Source organism: Macaca mulatta, chromosome 15 (genome assembly GCF_049350105.2).
Source record: "Macaca mulatta isolate MMU2019108-1 chromosome 15, T2T-MMU8v2.0, whole genome shotgun sequence".
In the NCBI taxonomy this organism is placed as follows: domain Eukaryota; kingdom Metazoa; phylum Chordata; class Mammalia; order Primates; family Cercopithecidae; genus Macaca; species Macaca mulatta.
The window spans coordinates 104,051,485-104,072,076 of record NC_133420.1 but is presented as its reverse complement, the minus strand read 5'-3'; the positions used below and the strand labels follow the sequence as shown (position 1 = coordinate 104,072,076).

Genomic DNA, 20,592 nt, shown 5'->3' with positions numbered 1-20,592 from the left:
TTTCTCTTGTTTATACTACTTAGCCTCTGGTATTCTGTTAGTATTGCAGTCCTGGTAAACTATTAATAATACATAAATATATATATATTTAGTATGTACCAAAAGAAGTTGGTAACATTGTGAAAACACCAATTTGCCTTACAATTAAAAATTTAATACACAAAAATACGTAATCTGATACAAAAATGGTCTTGAGGCAATCCCTGTCATCTCCTTTTCTCTACTCCTCTAACTCTAGCCCAGCTCATCTACTGTGACCATGCAATGCTCTCTGCTAGGCTACTCTAGCTCCCTTCTCTGGCCCTCCTGAGCACCTATGCCCAAGATCACTGAGAATATTTAGCATCAGAACCTTGTTCTTATTCTGAACCCTATATTTAAAGCAAAGATGAGTATGCCTGTTTATCTGAAGCTAGTGTAAAAGGAAGGTAGACAGAGTCCTCTTGTCCATCTGGTCAATCTGCCACTCACTTTCCCTTCCACTCACATCCACAAGACACCTGGGACACCACTGTGCGAGATCTGGATTTAAACCCTCTGATTTACGTCACACTTTATTATTATCTTAAAATATCCTCACACGACATTAAGTCTCATATTGGAACTAAAGCTATACCACATACTTTATAAAACACGTCACAGAGTTGAATTCATAGCATAGCTCAGGGGAATAAACTGCACATTGCTAGTTAAGTAAATTCAAATCATCTATTTTTCTGAATTGAGTAAGGAACCCTCCCCTCAGTCTGAGAATCGAAGCCGATGAACTCCCTGAGGAGCGGCGTTCTGCTTCAAGTTGGTATGGTTTTGGCCTCATGACTAACCCGTATGTGGGAGTCAGGTCTAGTTTGGCTCTGGGGCATTTTTTCAGCTTGAGCTGCTGCAGAACAGCAGTGATGAAAATGAATATCTCATTGCGTGCAACATCTTCTCCCAGACACTTCCGGATGCCCATTCCAAATATCAAAACTTTCTCCACGAGGCTTTTATTCAGTTCTCTGTTTTCGTTTAGAAATCTGTCAGGTCTAAATAAGCTAGGATTATCCCAAATAGTTCTGCATAAAATAGACAAAAACAACACGTAAAAAGAAATTATTTTCTCATTTTTGCTATTGTTGGCAACTTTTCCACAATAATTTTCTTTTGCATGAACTACTTTAAGTTCAGAATATTCCTTATAAATTATATATAGAGAAAGGAAGTACACATAAATGAAGTATATATACACCTATATGTATAAGTACTTATGGAGACATATGATTATATATAATTATGAATATGTCACTTTTTCCTTTAATCTTTGACAAATCTAGTTATGATAAAGATTTAGTACAATTACACCTAATTTTCACTGAAATGACTACCAATTCATTAGTGAATAAAATACTTGAAAATCTATTTCCTCAATTTTTCTGAATTAAATAAGAAACCTTCCACTCAGTCTGAGAGTCTAAGCACATGAACTGCCTGAGGAGTGAAGCTCTGCTTGGAGTTGGGATGGTTTTGGCTTCATGGCTAACCGGCACACAGGAGCCAGTTCTAGCTCGGCTCTCCTGCAAGCTAACTTCAAGGTATGGGTTAGCCATGAATTTAATTATTTTAAATGAAGAATTCCATAAGATTCTCATAAGAATATTCCAAAATGGTGACATAAATAAAAAGTAATACATATTCAATGTCTTTTGCTTTACGCAGAATGACTAAGAATGATGAGACTGGGCCACATCTCTCACTCTGGTAAAAAACAAGTTTAGGAAATGGCCTTTGTACAACAATACAGAGAGGATCTGGGTCTCCAGAAAGCAGCTCTCATTGAGGGATTGCCCACAGTTCCCAAATCACTGTGTACCTGATTCTTGCTTCTATCTCTATCTTTTGTTACACGCACCATGTTTGGCTTATTTATGATGACCAATGCTAGCATGTTTTCTGTAGGCCTAAACCGTATATCAGGGACCCACCTGGCTTTACAAAGAACTGGCCCTCTTGGTGTGTAGATGTCATCATCTCTCTAGAAGGAAATACTGGTTTCTGTCTGTACCAGAGGCCACAGACCTAGAGGATTAGTTCTCTCCACAGTCCTCCAACACATTTTGGTTTTCTCTCATAATCTTTTAAAAATAATTCATTGTTGCTAACATTTAAAAATCAGATTTCACGTGAAAATGTGCATTTCCAAGTTCTCTTTTATAATCATAAAAGCTGACAACATTGGGACAACGTCCTGCTTGCCAACAGTTTACTGAGCTGAGTTAAATGTGGCAGATGACCTCCCCTCTTCACAATGCTTCACCAAGTGCAATTCACTTATTTTTGGTATTTTTTTATTGCTCAATAGGTGCTTGAGTTTGTGACCTATGCTTTAGATTAATTAAATGTGAAGAATTTTCCCATAATATCAAGTCTTAAATTACATACTCATTCAGCTTAAACAAGTGCCTCCATACAAATGGTATTTCTTTAGTAGCACCCATGTTAACTCAGTTTGCTTGCACATTACTCAATACTCTTTATAATCACCAGTTCTTAGGATATTATTAATAGAATACTTAGGATTATACTAAGAAAGAATAAATGTTATTAAATATACATTTGCAGTATTTCTTCTTATAATGGTTTTAAAATGCCTCGGTGTGGAGAATGGAAGTGTCAATCTCCGTGACAGTAAGTGTTGCAGTGGGACAGCATATGCATTGTCTTCTACCACCTTTCTGTTCACAGAGATTGTGAAGCTGCCATTAGGTACACAGGATAATCACTTCCCTCTCTAACAGCTTGCAGCCTGAAACATCAGTCAGATGAGATCTTGGGTGAAGAGAAAAGACTGTGTAACCTATTTACTGTCTGCTGAGTGCATAAGAATGCAGTCTCTGCCAGTTACTGGAGACATCAAGCCCTGACCATGACAGGAAGCGCTTGGTTTCCATTATATAAAATTTACACATTTGGATTTGAGTCCTACCTCTGCCACCTTCTGAACATGCAACCTTAGGCAACGTGTTTAACCTGGTTGAGGGTTTGTTTATCTGTAAAATGAAGATTGTGATAGCACCAATGCATTGTGATCAATTATCAATAATAATTGAGGCTCAGGAAAGATACTGCAAGGTTTTGTGCCTTGCCCACAGTAGGAGTCTATAAATATTAGGTGTAATCATCATTCTCACCACCACCACCACCATCACCACTGTGATTATCCTCACTTTCACTGCATTAGATACTCTCATCTCAGCCCTCTCTTTCACAGCTGAAATGGATGAACTTCTAACTTTATTTTATTCAACAAATATTTATTGTGTGCCAACTATGTGTGAGGCAGTGATCCAGGTGCTGGGGTAGAGGAACAAGTAAACAAACAAAGAAAAAAAAAATCCCTGCTTGGTGGCTTACATTGCAGTGGGGGATTGATTTCAGACTCCATTTCAATGTACTAGCCATGACTATGCAAAGTCCTCTGCCCAAATCTCTCCTAATGAGCTCATTTTTGAAATTGGAATTGCCCTATATTGAATTTTTCCTCAATTTGTGTCAATATATCACCATTTGCATTATAAATTAGGAGAGAAACTGAGGAGAGAAACTTTCCAATATCTTTCAAGAGAAACAGGAGTGAAGGTTGGCTAAGAAGATTGTAAATCTTTTCCAGATTAATAAACAGTAAACAACCAAGCAAGCAAGCAGATTTATCCAAAGATTAATTCTGGTGACTTACTCATCGTGGTTTACTTGATACATGTTAATAAAGGTGCACGTTTTCCGGGGAATGAAATAGCCATTCAGAGTGGTGTCCGCTGTAGTACTAAGAAAGCAAAAAACAGCATTACAGCATATCCTGTCAGTTCAAATTACCCATCTCTAAACTGCCACCTGCAACTCACAGACTATTTTTATTTATGTCTTTTTTTACTATAATAATACATCTTTATACATCTTCATTCTTTCATTAATTAAAACAATTTCCACTTCTTGTCAAATTAGTAATTTATTTTTCTTGCATGTGTTAAGCACATTGTGCACTTAATATATTCAAAGCACTTCTATGAGCTACACATTTCCATAGAAAATTATCTCAATATTTCTGTGACTGAGCTGACCATAAGCAGGCAGATCAAATTACATCAGGAAACGATTAAGAGAATTATTCAGTACTTCTGTGTGCTCACTGTGTTTGTGTCTATTATTAATAAATTAGAAAGACAATGTCACACCTTTGAGTACTGGTAGAAGGAACAATGGAATTGAAGCAAGGAAATCTGAACTTTGGATGCTGCCCTTAGTGGGATATTGGGCAAATTATCTATTCTGTGACTCTATTTCCTAGCTATGAAACGAAGGTGTTGGTTGTGTTGGATGGTCTCTAAGTTGCCTCTAAAGAAAATACTCTATTTTTCTAGTCTGATACTCAAACTCCTTCCTGAAACCTGTTTGCCTTTCCCCTTTATGCCTCTATAATTATTCATGGATTGGATTCAATCATTTTATGTTTCCCTGTGGCACTCCCTACCTCGCTAACCTACTCTCACACTTACTTCCCCAAGAGAAACAGAAACATTTCAATTTGATGAGTTTGAGAGAAGGCATTGTCTCACTACTTCTGGGTTCTCTCTTCAGATTAGCCAATTTGTAATGGAGATACATCTCATCTACAATCGGAAAGAGGCTGAGCTTAGAGGGTCAGATTTTGTCCTTCCACAGGAGACCTGGAAGTGTTCAACCTAGCCGGAGACTGAGTAGAGAAGTATGTCAGTTTTGAGGTCTACTTGAACTAGTTCTAAGCCACATTGTGAAAACTAGCTCTGATTATTTAAAAAGCTAATAATGTAATTTCTATTTTACCTGTGTCTATTTTGTGGCTGGTACTGAGCTTTGGCAAATAATATGAATGTTATTTATTGAGTTTCTCAAAACCCAACAAGGGGGAAGACCAAACAAGCAATAGACTCGCTTTTTGGAAGGGTTACATTTTCTCATGCATAGCCACTTGCCTATCTCAACACATCCCAGTCCACACTCCTTCTGTGGATTTAGCTGCTCAGATTCTACTCATAGAAGTTATATGCCTCTATTTTATGGAAACCTGGTATGTAAAATTTTATTTCATTGGTATTAAAATATAAGAGTGAATTATAAAGTTTCTCTTTCTCCTTTTATGTCCCTTAAATTTCATGTGCATATGTGGTTTTCCACACAACTTTTAAGAAATGCACACACAATAAATATTTATTAGGATATGATTTGGTCTTTCCTGTGTGTTTTTGTATGTGTGTATATATGTTATATGTAATAGCAAACTTTTGCTGCTTTTACTTAAGTTTATTTCATTTAGTTTGTTTAAATTTATTTTATCATATTTTGTGCCTTTTCATTTTAAATGGAAAACAATAATCGTACAAGTGTAATAGAATAGATCAGTCCTGAACAATATAAGTAAGATAGCTCCTTTGTGTGCACAAAATTCCCGGTTCGTATCACTCCGCTTTCATTAGCCAATGCAGTAGTTCTTTTAATTTCACATTTTAATGTATTTCCTTACTTTTAATAATACAATGAATATCTATGTCCTAATACATATTTCTCCTTATCACTTAGACCCTCAGATGAGTTTACAGGGCCCTAATTAGATGACCACTTTCATTCCAAATGATGCCTATAAACTTGGCAGAGCCTCTCTGTTCCTGGGTACTTAGCGGAAGTGTGGATAATACTCTTATGAAGCACCAAAGTCATTTAATAAAAGTTATTGGGACAGAAGAGTTGCTTTTAAATAGGTAGGGATTTTTAATTTCTTTAAAAACTTACGTTAAAATGAAATTTGCTTTAACTGAGAGAGGATCTGACATAGCAGCTAGAAAACAAAATGGATCACTTGAAAAAATAGCAAATAGCCACTGTGTGTGAATAAAGAGAGCAAACAAGGGGCAAAATACAGGGAACTGTCACTTGCTGTCTGGCCTTGACTCTGCTCAGCTGGCGGTCTTGCCCTTTGGGACACTTAGCTAAGGACACTGCATGCTGTCACACCAATTGCTAAACGATTACATCAGTTTCCTGGGAAGAGAGATATTCCCACTCCTTCACTATTTAAAGGGAGAGGGAAGAACAAACACTGAGAATTCCAGGTGTTTTTTTTTTTTTTTTTTTTTTAATAATTTTTAATTGTGTGGAATAAAAACAGAACAAACTACTGGAAGTTTGGTTCCCTACAGATGTATTTAATGAAGCTATCTACCTAATCTATGCTGGCATGCATTTGTGTGCTGGAGATTCTGGAATAAGATTCAGTAAAGTTTCAAGTATCTGCAAATGAATACCCTGTTTAATCTCATTGTGACAGCATTAGCTTCCTTAGTTTACTGTCCAGCAAAATTTTGGGCTACTAAAAACAAATCCATACCAGGAGGAAGCTAATTCTGCTCCTCAGATGAAATTAAGCAAGTTTGCATGACTTTTCGTAGCCAAATACATATTATGGTTGGATTATCTGTTGTTTGGACTTTCCATATCTTTCTGACACTGTGATTAGTGCACATAAAATAAAAGTTAATGACAACATAGTTTAGTAATGAAAAATGTTCACAAAATATGCTTTTGCTGAACACAAAAATTTTATTATAGTGTTTAAAAATAAACTAAGATTTAAAGTAATATTAAAACAATAATACAATGTACATTTTAAAGTACTTAAAGTATTCCAATGTCTAAGATTCTTCAATGCCTCCACCCCACCACTAGTGGCTGTTTTAAAGGAGAATTATATGCTTACCAATGTGGAATAGTAAATGGAAGAAAAGAGGCATGTCTGAATACTTCACTTATGAAAGCTTCTGTGTATGGCAAAATTTTCCTGTCTTCAAATCTGGGTGGTTTCAGCCCAATGTTTCCATCTTTAAAGAAAATTATGTTTTGATTTAATAAGAAAAATGATAATTGTAAGAATTATATTTTTCATTTGAAAACATATTACCAATTTCTTCTTGAATTTTGGCTTGAATTTCTGGATAGTGTATCAAATAAAGAAAGCTCCAATATAGACATGTTGATACTGTTTCAAACCCTAAAAAAGAACCAAGAGACCAAGTGTCATGGAAAAAAGCATAGTTAAATCAGTTTGCTCATTTTATTTCCCATTTGACTGCTAAGAATTAGCAGAAAGAAATCTAAAGAAATTAGATTAAGAATGTAGAAGTCAGATAAAGAATAAGAATTAACAGAAAGAAATCTAGCCAAGAAACAATAGAATCACTATAAAATTATTATTAAGTTTAATTTCAAACTGTAGTGGTAACTTCTCACCCATTAGGATAGTGCAAAATGGTGTGGCTACTATAGAAAACAGTATGGAAGTTTAAGTTTAAAAAATTAAAAATAGTATTTATATATTATCTAGCAATCCTACTTCTGGGTTATATTACAAAAAAAATTTAAAGCGAGATCTGTAAGCTACATTTGCACATTCATGGTCATTGCAGCATTATACGCAATAGCTAAGAGGTAGAGGCAACCCAAATGTCCATTGATGGATGAATAAAGAAACTGTGATGTATACACTGTGGAATATTATGGAGTCTTAAGAAAGTAGATTCTGTCACATGCCACCACATGAATAAACCTTGAGGACATTAGGCTCAGTGAAATAAGGTAATCAGAAAAGGACAAATACTATATGACTTCACTCACAAGAGATTTCTAAAGTAGTCAAAATCATAGAAACAAAGCATAAAGGAAATTGTCAAGGGCAAGAAAGGATAGGGGAAATTAGTGTTTAATGGGCATAGGATTTCAGTTTTGCAAGATGAAGAAGTTCTAGAGATCGGTTGCACAACCATGTGAATATGCTCAATAGTAGTAAACTATATCACTTAAAAATGTTGTATATTTGTGAACATGACTAAAAATAAATTAAAATTTTAAAAATATTTATGTACTATTTACAAGACTAGTGAAAACATAGGAAGCATTGTATTACATAATAAACACCATTGATGTAGATAAAAATAATGGGTATTAATTGTAATAAAAATAAGAAGTTATTGAGTACTTACTCTGATCCAAGAGTGTGTGCTCTCTCTCTCTCCCTCTCTCTGTGTATGTGTGTGTATACATACACTATATAACAATATATGATACATTGGCACACATATATAACATATTTTATAAATTATAATATAGATACGCAATGTATAACTAACTATGTTAATTTTACTGAGCCTCAAAGACATTATGGGTTTTGCTCAAGGTGAATGAACTCATAAAAGGCAGAGCCAATACTTAAACTTGGACATCATATGAGCACATAATGAAAGGTTGACCAGATTCAATTTATTTGAATAAGTTTTAGTGTATATTTTATAGTTTCGATTTCACTCTTTAAACAAAGCATTTTTCTTTTTGAGATTATCCATACCTCAGCTAAATGGTTTCATTACTGAAAATAAAAGCAAAGAACCCTGTATACCAAACTTCATCTTTTTTCAAGGGCTACTTTATGATTACTACATCGAAGAATGTACTCAATCAATTCTTGAAACCTAAAACTCAGAAATGCCACATTAAAAAGCTCTTCTAGACTGTTTTAATTGTAAATTCGCCTCTATGATGACCTAATTCTAAAAGTAATGTTATTTGTGTTTTCTACTCAAATCTTATAAAACCGGTAGCAAAAGATGAGTTTTTAAATCAATATATTTAATTTCTGGATTTTCCTGATGATGATGACAACACAGGTAATGGTGAATATGTTTACCAAACATTGACCACTTAAGTGCATTGTCATCTGAGATGAGGGCCACAATTAGCGTCACATTAAAAATGAGAAACTTGCATCATAGAAATGGTAAAATATTTTACATGGGTCACACAAGAGACAAAGGTAGTTGTTTTATAAATAACTTGCAACACAATGTGCACAATAAGTATACCCAGATATAGCTGCAGAACAGAGTTAGTTCCTTTCCAAACTTCATTTCCTAAGCTTGTTTTCACATCTGTTGAACATGGCAGTCTCTCATAGTGAGCCAGTGGCTTCTTCAGTTCTTAACTCAGAGAATTTCTAATATGACTTCATACTGTAATAATTTAATGTAAAAGTAAACTGTTCAAATAAAGTTACTGACCATGATGTCTACAGCAGAGTACAGTGTAGTGTGAAAATTTGGACTTCTATGTGGAATATATCAACTCTATTCTCTAGCATAAAGAACTTTATTCTCTAAAATAAACAACATGCCATGAATAGTACATACAAAACACTGCTCTCACTCACGGTAGAGCCATGGACCTTATATCCAAGATCTTTAACTATCTGTATGAATATCAGGATCTATATTTTGATTATCATGAATTTTGCTTTTTATATCCAGGCTTAAGCAACCAGCAGTTAAGTTATCTATCTTGGTAGATTATTGAAACATTGAGGGTAAAATCAATGATTTTTGGGAAAACCTTACTATACCCAAAGAAGAAACTAAATTATTTCTACAATCAATTTCAAAAGTTAAATATGGAAATATAAATCTTAATAATATAGTAGATATGATGGAACAGAGTGCTTGCAAATTTTATCCACTAAAATATATGGTTTACAGCTCACTGATTTATTCTAATAAAATATTTTATTACATTTCACTAGTGAGGTAGCAGGTACCTGTGGAAGCTTATGGTTTTATTAATTTTCATTATTTCTCTATTTACATTAAAATATACACTCCATGAGATACGTTTATTTAGCAAATAAATGTTTTATGTAGTAATCCATTCTACTGAATACTGTTTTGTACACATTTTACCCAAACCATTTTTTAACTGTGTTGTACATGTCGGATGGTTTTATTCTCCATCCTAGACATTTTTGTCATCTGCCATAATTTTATATTTGCTGATTACTTGATAATCTTGGAAGTATTACATATTTCTGAAATATATTCAGATATTATCTCACTGAATCAAGATCAAAATAAATTATAATTAAACAGGAGGAATAAGTTCAAGAGATCTATTGCAGTCTGATGACTATAGTTAATGATTATATATTGTGTTCTTAAAAAATGCTGAGACTGGATTTTAAGTGTTCTCACCACAAAAATGATGACTACGTGAGGTAATCCATATTTTAGTTAGCTAGATTTAGCCATTTCACAACGTATACATACTTTAAAACATCATGTCGCATATTATAAATACATACAATTTTATGTGCCAATTTAAAAATAAACAAATAAGAAAATAAAACTCACTTGATGTATTTATCACACCCACACACACCCAGTCTTTAGTACTCACTAATGTTCAGGCATTTTAAAATGTTCTGACAAATACTCATATTTGTACATAGCATTATTTAGATTGTCAGAAGAAAATACAAAGTACAGCCTGGTCACATTTTTATGATGAATAATCAGATGAAATAATCCATCAAATTGAAGTCATGATTAAAATAATAAATACACACACACACACACACACATATAGGGGGCTCGTGCATTTGCATGAGAAAAAATAATACAAATCAAAACAAATGCCTCTATTTGCAGAGAGAATTCATGATCACAAATGCATAGATCCTAGAAACAAGTGAACCCAATTACCAATAAATATAGTATAAAGAAGAAAAATACATTTGAAGAGTATTCCACATAAAATGAAACTGCTAAAACATTTATAATATTTTGTATTTTCTTTTTTTTTTTTTTTTTTTTTTTTGAGACAGAGTCTCGCTTAGTCGCCCAGGCTGGAGTGCAATGGCGCGATCTCGGCTCACTGCAAGCTCCGCCTCTCGGGTTCACGCCATTCTCCTGCCTCAGCCTCCCGAGTAGCTGGGACTACAGGCGCCCGCCGCCTCGCCCGGCTAGTTTTTTGCATTTTTAGTAGAGACAGGGTTTCACCGTGTTAGCCAGGATGGTCTCGATCTCCTGACCTCGTGATCCGCCCTCCTCGGCCTCCCAAAGTGCTGGGATTACAGGCGTAGCCACCGCGCCCGGCTTGTATTTTCTTATACTGAGAATTGGCTTCCTGCAGTTTAGCATCTTAGAGGAACTCTAATAAATGTGATAGATAAAAATGACTTTTAAAGAAAACTATAAAATTTAAGAATGAGAGTAATATGGTAGCAGTACAAATTGGTACAGTCTTTGTGAAATGAATTTAGCAGTGTGTATCAAAACTCAATCATTCTTTCATTAGTTGACCCAGAAATTCTGCTTCTTAGCATAAGGTGGTATTTCAAAAGGAGGCAAAACTCATGTACAAGAGTGGTCATCTTAGCTTTAGCCCAACATTCAATATCCGCATTTTCTGTGCAAGCCAGGAGGTGCAGTTAGGGTATCCACATGAGATGGGTAAAATATGGGGGGTGCCAGACATCGAATATTACATGAACTTTAGAAGCAGCAAATTGGAAATACACCTGACAATCATGGTTGGATTGTAAGAGAGTACACAGCTTCGTGAGAAAAGTTAGAAACAGATTTAGATGTAAGTAGCAATTACATTTACAAAGTACATGATAATACCAAAAGCCTATTTTATGAGAATACACAAAATGAAAACAATAACACTTTAAATAGTTTCAGAATAAATGTCAATGGATTGGGTGAAGGGACTGGAAGTGAAAGTAATAAACAAGAACAGTCATTTCATGGACAATAATGTGAAGGCACCATTAACTGTGGGCAATGATTAACTCAAGTCTCTACTCCTGAGATCAAAATAAAGGTTTCTGAATGACATAAGAAGGTAGAATAACAAATTTATACGATGTGAGATCAACTAGATAAAATGGCCGATATAGGAGGAGCAAAGTCCTCTAAACTGTAAACAATAGATAACAACAAATTGCAGCTAATTTGTATTGGTCTTACATGTGGCTAAATTCTGTCACATACCAGCTCCAAAGAGGTCGTTCACAGTGCTTATGATTTCACTGTCATTCAAAGTGTCTGTTTTGGTAGCAGCGTATTTGTTGTGGCATACATTAATCAGAGCATCAGTAATGTCTCGGATATGATCCTGAGGAGACAAATCTTAGCATGACTACTCACCCCTGTCTATGTTGTATATCAATTTAAATCCCACGCAGGAAGAGCCATATCACCATATAACTAGAAGGGAACCCATTGAGTCTTGGAATATAAGGAATGTAAATAGATCATCTTAAACCTTGCAACCATTTTTGCTTAAAATTGGCAATGCTTAATCTTGATAGTGTGGAATAGAAAACCAAGTTACCAAACTCAATTTTCTCCTCAGAACTTCTTTCAATAAATAAAAAAGAGTTCCTGTCTCTATAAGCACAACTTGAAAATATCAGCATTCTCCCTATAACTTATTACAGAGCAATTGCTTGGCAATGAATAGAAAGTTTATTTATTTATTTATTTTATTTTTATTTTTGAGACACAGTCTCATTCTGTTGCCCAGGCTGGAGTGCAGTGGTGCCATCTCCACTCACTGCAACTTCCGCCTCCTGGGTTCAAGTGATCCTCCTGCTTCAGCCTCCCGAGTAGCTGGAATTATAGGCACGCACCACTACACCTGGCTAATTTTTGTATTTTTAGTAGAGATGGGGTTTCACCATGTTGGCCAGGCTGGTCTCAAACTCCTCCGCCCACTTCGACCTCCCAAAGTGCTGGGATTACAGGTATCAGCCACCGTACCTTGCCAATAAAAGGTTTTTAAATCTGTTGGAAGGATTTTGTGTTCACTTCAGGCACCATGGAGAAAGAGATAGGGCTGGGGTATTTGAGAGAATGGGAATAAAAGTTTATACACCTTACAAATGCTGATACTTACTATACCTGATCTAGAATTCCCTTCTGGTACCTTGAAACAGATTGTCTTCTGCCTCTTCTTTTTCATTGGAAGGAACTTAACTTAACTACTTACACCTCTTCATTTGCTTAATGATCCCACCTCTTCATGTTTTATTTTTTTGTTGATGACTTCATCTCAGCAAATTGCCCTTGTGAACTAGGATTCTTCCTAGTACATACATATTTCAAGATGGAAATCTATTCTTCTGCCGACCATCAAAGTGGGCCCCAAATAATTTAATAGCCTCAAAAGAAAGGTCCACTCTGCCACCTGCAGAAACTTAATACATGTGTGGTCATCTGGAAATTCATGTCTGTATAACAAAGAAACTCAAGAAGAAAATGAAGGTAATTTGAAAGCTTCCTACAGAATATCTTTTATATTATTCAAAAATACTATCTGATAAAAAATATGCTAATATTTGTGATACCTATAAATCTGAGATCATGGTGACAGATATGAAATTGGAGAGATGAAATTATTGCTTTGTTTCTTCAAGGAACTCACTTATTATTCATCATTTATCAGGCAATCACTTAGTTTTATCAAAATATTCAATATCTGCACTTTCTATGCAAGCCAGGAGTTGCAAACAATCAGGGTATCCACATGCGATGGGTGAAATATATGGGGCTAGGGGGTCACGTCGTGAAATATTAAACAACCTTTAGAAGCAGCAAGTTGGAAATACATCAGAGAACCATAGTTGGATTTTAAAAGTATAAGCCTTCATGAAAAAAAGTTAGAAACAGATTTAGATTAAATAACAATTATATTTATGTTCATAATACAAGCATATACCTTACCCACACACTGAGAAAATTTATGTTTCTGAGGAAATTTTTTAAGGATTAAAGAATTCAGAACTTTTCTTAGGGTTTTATGAGAACTGAGTAATGCTGTCATGTAATCTCACTGTCTGGACCTCAAATTTACTAATAGCTTGGGTACAGGTCATTGTGGCAAAATGTAGTGAAAAGAACCAATGATATTCAAAGCATTTCACCATTATCTTTTGTTTCTCACCAAAGCCCTTGTCCCGGCATAAGATTAAATCCTTACCTTATCATATGTAGCAAGATGATCTTGTACGTGTAGTGCAATAAACCCATTCAGGGCCCGATAAAACTCTCGAGGAGCGTTTATAATCTGCAGTGGAAGGTAGCGGAGACATGGTATGAAATCGGCAGGGTTAGCGGCACTGGAGGCCTTGAGTAAGTCGTCATTCGTTTTAACTATCTTAAGAAATTCCTCATCACTGTGATCATATCTCTTGCCAAAGCAGAGGGCACAGACAACGTTGGCCACCGCACAGGTGATCGCGTTTCTGGGGTCAAAGCCGCCATTCTTGGAAGACAACTCTACAAAGACTGTCACCAGCTCAGAAACTTCCTCAGTGACGTGCTCCTCCAGTAAGCAAGAGCAAGTGGAGGATTTTGCTTCTGCGTTAGAAAGAGTTCGTAAGGCCTTAGAAGCAATTTTTTTATGCAGTTTCCAACTCTCTCCGTAATTCACTGAAAATGAAAGACTCTTTCCTTCTGCCAGGAAAGAGAATGTGTGCATGTTAGGTCTGCCTGCAAAATGCTCCCCATCCTTAAGTAGTACTTGTTTCACCATTTCCATTCCATTTACCACCAAGACAGGCACCATGCCAAGTTTGAGGAGAAAGACATCTCCATATTTCTTCCTCATCTCCATTAACGTAAGGTAAGGATGCTCTCCAAGCTGGAGAAGATTCCCTATGATGGGGAAGGACCAAGGGCCAGGAGGAGACAGCTGCTTTCTGCCCTTGCTCCTGAGAGCTCTCACAAAAACAAAAACCATCACCAAAATGATGAGAGAAGTGGTCACCTCTCCAGGAGTGACTGCTAGGTTGAGAATCATTTCCAGGAATATATCACCTAAAACAGAAAAATGTCTATTTTATTTTTGTAGCGTTAGATATAGACTAAGTAGCCTCTCTTCCCTTCAACATTTAGGGGGAAAGTACAGACTTTTTGAGATTAGTTGAAAGCCCTTTTTACCTGATGCACTGAGAGGGCAAAATCAAATTCTTGCAAAATGAATGGCACTTTTATCCTAATTTGATTCTTTTCACAGTTCTAACCACCAGACTGAAATCCTGCGAGGTGAGTCACTGACCATAGACAGAAGAAGACGAAAGTCAATGGAGAAAGCAGTCTGGTGACTTGGAAAAGGAATGAGGCTCCAGCAGCTGACTTTACACTCATTCATAGGACCTCAGTGCCTCCACTTAACCTCAGTGAATCCCGGTTTTCTCCTCTAACTATCCTACCTCACAGATTTAGTCACATTCTTTCAGTAAATGTTTACCACACCCCCTAATATCAAGCACTAAGAATACAAAACAAAAATTCACAGACTAATGAGGAAACTAGGTAAATAAAAATAAGATTAGAAAGTGGAAAGTGTTATAAGAGAACTGCGTGCAGAGTAGTTTGTCATTGTTTGTGGATCAAATTAGATTATTATTTTTTAAAAAGTACTTGGGGCCAGGGGCAGTGGCTCACACCTGTAATCCCAGAACTTTGGAAGGCCAAAGCGGGTGGATTGCTTGAGGTCAGCAGTTCAAGACGAGCCTGGCCAACATGGTGAAACCTAGTTTCTCCTAAAAATATAAAAATTAGCCGGGCATGGTGGTGCATGCCTGTAATCCCAGCTACTCAGGAGGCCAAGGCAGGAGAATGACTTGAACCCGGGAGGTGGAGCTTGCAGTGAGCAGATATCACACAATTGCACTCCAGCCGGGGCGACAGAGTGAAAAACTCTGCCTCAAGAGAGAGAAAAAAAAAAGTACTCGGTGAATTACAAGCCATTTAATGGATATCTAATTGGTTATTTGCCTCCTCCCTCTGTTCTTGGACTTCCCAGGCTGTTTATTAGGGTGACTTCCTCAATTCTTTCTGCTCTATGACCATGGGTGGTTAATCCAAGAATGGGCCACTAGCCCAGGATAAATCCTCCTTAGGAATAGGGAAGGGGACTGTGAAAGATCATCCTTTCTCTGGGCAGCTAGATCTATAAAATCTAAGTTCCGAAGATATGATTTGTTGGTCTTTCATTCATCAAGTGGACCTAAGAAAGCACGTTAGAAAGATGAATGAAGTGGAAAGGAAAGAAAAGATAAAGAGAGGCCCCACGATCTTACATTCACCACTTCTACCTTCAGGAGACCTAGGTACACTCTTGTCTCTAGGTTGAATTATTTCCCACTTAAACTAACTAGAACTGGTTTCCGTTACTTGTGACCAAGAGGATCCTAATCAAAATAATAATAATAATAATGCTTTATACACATGCAGAATATTTTTATTAACTATTGTATTTTATGGTAACTGTAGACAGAAGAAGAGGAAAGTTGATAGAGAAAGCAGCCTAGTGACTTAGAAAGGAAAATTTAGTATTTCCTCTCTCTTACAAGAAAACACAACTAAACTATTCACACTTCTCAAATTACAGAGACAAATAGCACTGATGCATGTACTCATTGGCTAGTGTAAATGTCCAGCTCTCTTTGATTTTTGAGAAGACCAACACTTTGTTTCTTCTCAGCTTTAAAAATAATAAATTTTAATAAACGGAAAGATTATTGTGCAAATAGCAATGAATTTGTCTTCCAGTTCAGATGAAAGTGACAGGGTGGTAAAAACCATTCCAATCTGTTCTCCTAGAAAAAGAACCAAGGGTCAAAGGCAGATTTATCTTAAAGCCCTTACTCAGCATAAATAACTCCCACTGTTAACATTCAAGAAAACACATTGTCATTCATGTGTCACCTTTCTTTTTTCTTTTTTTATTTTTTGGAGATGGAGTTTCGCTCTTGTCACCCAGGCTGGAGTACAATGGCCCAATCTCAGCTTACTGCAAGCTCCGCTCACTGCAACCTCCATCTGCCAGGTTCAAGCGATTCTCCTGCTTCAGCCTCCCGAGTAGCTGGGATTACAGGTGTACACCACCACGTCTGGCTAATTTATGTATTATTAGTAGAGATGGGGTTTCACCATGTTGGCCAGGCTGGTCTTGAACTCCTGACCTCAGGTGATCCACCAGTCTTTGCCTCCCAAAGTGCTGGGATTACAGGCATGAGCCACTGTGCCAGGCCTTATTTCATCTTTCTAAACTTCATGGATAAAATGTGGCTAAGTACACCAATTTGCTTGGCATTATTTTTTAAGGGATAAATTTTGGAGTTAAAATTGAGAGATAAATATTTTTATGGGAAACAAAAAACTCTGAATATGCATTTAAACTTAGAAAAAATATGCTGAGTACCTAATCAATGTAACATCCACAATTTGAAAAACTACCATTAATTGCAGTCTTACCAAGTGGCAGATATAGCAGTAAACAAAGCATGCACTGTCTCTCAAAACTCACATCCCTGGGAGGTAATAAGTCATCCTGCTATGGGGAGACTTGGAGAGATAAAGTCATTTTTTCCCAGTTATTTCCAACCTTGAGCTTAACAACGAATCACCAATTATTTACATCTAGTGCTTTCCCAGCAGAAAATTCAATTTCTCTTGAGCATACACAAAAAACTGCAGTTTCTACACCAAGAAAAAGCAGTTTCATTTCCAAAGCTGAGTAGTGAGTGGGTGGGAAGTATGTATGGCTGGGAAAACACTGGACCCAGAAAGATGACTGTGTTTCCAGCCTGTCTCTTCCTCTATTTAGCTCTGGAGTTTCTGTTAAATTACAATCTCTCTTAGCCTCAGTTTCCTCATCTGTAAAATGGTCATGTCAGAGCAGAAGAGTAGAAGATGTCTAAGGCTAGCTCCAACCTTCAATAATGAAAGCTAAAAGGAGAAAAAAGGCAGAAGCAAGTGTGATGTACATTGTCAACTGCCCAACAATACTATTTTTCCAGAGTCTCTGGAACAGTTAGCAGTTCATCAACAAATGTAAGTAACTGTGTGATTACCCTGGATTTTTTTTTTCTTTCTTCTCAGCCTGGGCCCTTCTCGTTTCTTTTACTAAATTCTGTTTGGCGATCTACCAGGCTCAGATGCTTTGCCAACTTTCTCAGCAACATTCTTGGAAAGCACTGAAGCACATTCTGTTCCTGGTGTTTTGAGGATAAATTCAGGCAGAGGACAGGGGATGTGAGGCTCCCTAAGGGTGCACTGCTACACCACTGAGGATTCAAAGTGAATTTTAAGCAATTTTTTTTAAAGCCTGATGAGAAAGACATACATAGGTTGAAGGTCTCCATAGTGATTCTGAAGTCCATACATACACATTAGATTTCCCTCAGGAGATGTTAAACATAGCAGTGTCCACATGGACCAATTGCATCAAAATCTCTAGGGATGGATGCATTTTTCAAAAGCTTTTCTTTTTTTTTTTCTTTTTAATTTTTTTTTTATTTTTATTATTATTATACTTTAAGTTCTAGGGTACATGTGCATAATGTGCAGGTTTGTTACATATGTATACTTGTGCCATGTTGCTGTGCTGCACCCATCAACTCGTCAGCACCCATCAACTCGTCATTTACATCAGGTATAACTCCCAATGCAATCCCTCCCCCCTCCCCCCTCCCCCCTCCCCATAATAGGCCCCGGTGTGTGATGTTCCCCTTCCCGAGTCCAAGTGATCTCATTGTTCAGTTCCCACCTATGAGTGAGAACATGCGGTGTTTGGTTTTCTGTTCTTGTGATAGTTTTCAAAAGCTTTTCAATGTGACTATGGGGCATTTCAAATTGAGGACCTTTTTTAAGGGAAAACTACTTGCCAGGATAATCATCCAACAGTCTCAACAAACCCCCTCAACCCAGTTACTGCTTGGAAGGCTCACCTGTGCCCAGAAATCTTGCGGGTCAGTGTGAGGAATCTGGTGCAGGAACCAGAAGACAGAGAAGGATTTTGGCAAAGCTGTGTGTGTCCTAAGAAACACCAACAGTCTCTTCCACAGCAGTAGCGGGCAGGGGCAGAATCTTGCCTGGAGGGAAAGGCCTGGTGAGAACACCCTTTCCTGGAAGACGGGACGGGTGGACCTTTGACCTGTGTGGGGAGGAGTTTGGAGCTTGATCAAGGGCACTGGGAGCAGGAGAGAGGAGTGGAGAGGCTTTTGTGGCCAGGATTGGGTCTGGGAAGCTGGGAGATTCCACTGTGAGTGGAGTCAGAGCGAAGGCATTTGGAGCTAAGGCTTCTGTAGGAGGGAGTAGGATGGAAATTGATCTTTGAAGAAAGCAAGACAGAAGAGAAGGGAGATGGAAAGCCGAAATCATTTTAAAATTGCTGGTGACAAATGAAGGTAGGATAGAAAGATGTATAACAAGGAACAGGGAGGGAGAAACAGGGAGGAGCTGTACAGAGAGGTTGCTGTGATGTTAGTTTTGAATTCCTTTTCTCCAAACTGGACTTCGGCACCAGGAAAATGCGCGCAGTTCTCTGAGTGGTCAGCAAGTGCAGGGACAGGAGGATCCATGAAACACAAAATAAAGGGATCGTAGGTCCACCTTCTCAGATGAGCTTGGTAGATTCATCGCGAGTCTTCACCAACCAGACAGACCTGCACTTCCACAACTAGAACAGTTAACTTCTGAGTGCAATATTGGTAGCTTTGGTTTGAGAAAATATTCCCATCTGCGCTAAGGCATTTTTGCCCAATCTGGATAAATGCCAGTTTTTCTACATAATGCAAGTTTTTCTGTGTAACTGGGTAAATGACCTGTGGTTTTTGGACCACCTTCTTGTCAGGGTGTCTGCAAATTATTACATAATAGACTTTTTTTTAACATTGAAATTTTTGGCTTCCTAAATATTCTGAGTTTCAAGGTCAGATTTAATGAGAGTGCCAAGAATAATCAATGATAGTCAGTACTTTCTCATAAAGGGGAGAAAGCCAGCCCCCAAGGGAAGTACTCAACCTAATATATTCCCTCAACAGTAACTTTCAGGCCATGACCTACTGTGTTACTGTGGTGTCAGGTTCAAAAAAATATCATGGGTTTCTAAATAGCTAGACTTCAAAAGTCACACAACCAAAAAAATCTGACAAGCGCCTACAAACCACAGGAATTTTCTGACCCGCTGGCAGATGTTTTGGTAATTGACATTTAATCATGTCATACTTAGCTACTGCTAAAAAAAAAAAAAAAAAAAAAAAAAAATGTTTTACTTCTAATGTTTTCTCATGAAGTTTCTTCTTCTCTAATGTAACTAACTGCACATTGGATTAATGTATTAGGTAGCTCTATCAAATTATTTATGCAAGTACCCATTTTATAGACAGTTGATAGTAGCTGACTAATAATGTGCTATTTAAAAGGTTTGATCGAAGAGGGTAATGAGAATTGCCATGTAGTCCCGTTGGTTAAGAGGAAAATCCATTCCACGATAATAATTGTTACAGTTCGTGTTTATTGTGTGCTTACAAGGATAAGGCATTTTAAAGTCATTTGTATTTCAGTTATTTCTCATAGCCAACCTTTGAAGGGGTTGCAATTATTTTTCTCATTTTACATATGATGAGCTCTGAGGCCCAGGGAACTTAAAAATTTGCTCAGGCTAACAGTGTGTGAGTGGTGGAAAAAAAGATTTAAAACCAAATATTTTTAATATCTGTGCCCTTTGCCTTTGATTATGCCACCTTCTAGTGGAGAATTCTTCAACTGAAACCTGAAGCTTCTACTGTAAACAATAACCATCCTCACTGATGTGACTTCATATAAGAAATTGTCATATAAGATACATCTAGCAGTACCTGCCTCAGAGAGTAGTTAAAAGAATAAAAATTATTTGATCTCTGTAAAGCAT

The 20,592-nt window shown here is 36.9% G+C and overlaps 2 protein-coding genes across 4 annotated transcripts in view; one reads left to right on the top strand and one right to left on the bottom strand.

The window, feature by feature from the left end:
* The window catches only part of ALDH1A1 (aldehyde dehydrogenase 1 family member A1), a 185,367-nt gene that overhangs the window by 23,412 nt on the left and 141,363 nt on the right, over nucleotides 1-20,592 (top strand). Inside the window, exon 1 of one of the 3 annotated variants that reach the window (XM_077966215.1) lies at nucleotides 18,852-19,087. The exons of the other annotated variants lie outside the window; for them this stretch is intronic. The gene's annotated coding sequence lies outside the window, so the exon portion shown is untranslated. Of the gene's footprint in view, nucleotides 1-18,851; nucleotides 19,088-20,592 lie in introns of those variants that run through there. 3 annotated transcript variants of the gene reach the window in all.
* CYP1D1 (cytochrome P450 family 1 subfamily D member 1) lies at nucleotides 656-18,774 on the bottom strand. Its single transcript, NM_001246671.1, is given in 7 exon segments — nucleotides 656-1,055; nucleotides 3,713-3,799; nucleotides 6,764-6,884; nucleotides 6,965-7,054; nucleotides 11,880-12,003; nucleotides 13,870-14,708; nucleotides 18,629-18,774. Coding segments are annotated over 6 exon segments (1,614 nt in total). The 5' UTR covers nucleotides 14,692-14,708; nucleotides 18,629-18,774; the 3' UTR covers nucleotides 656-685.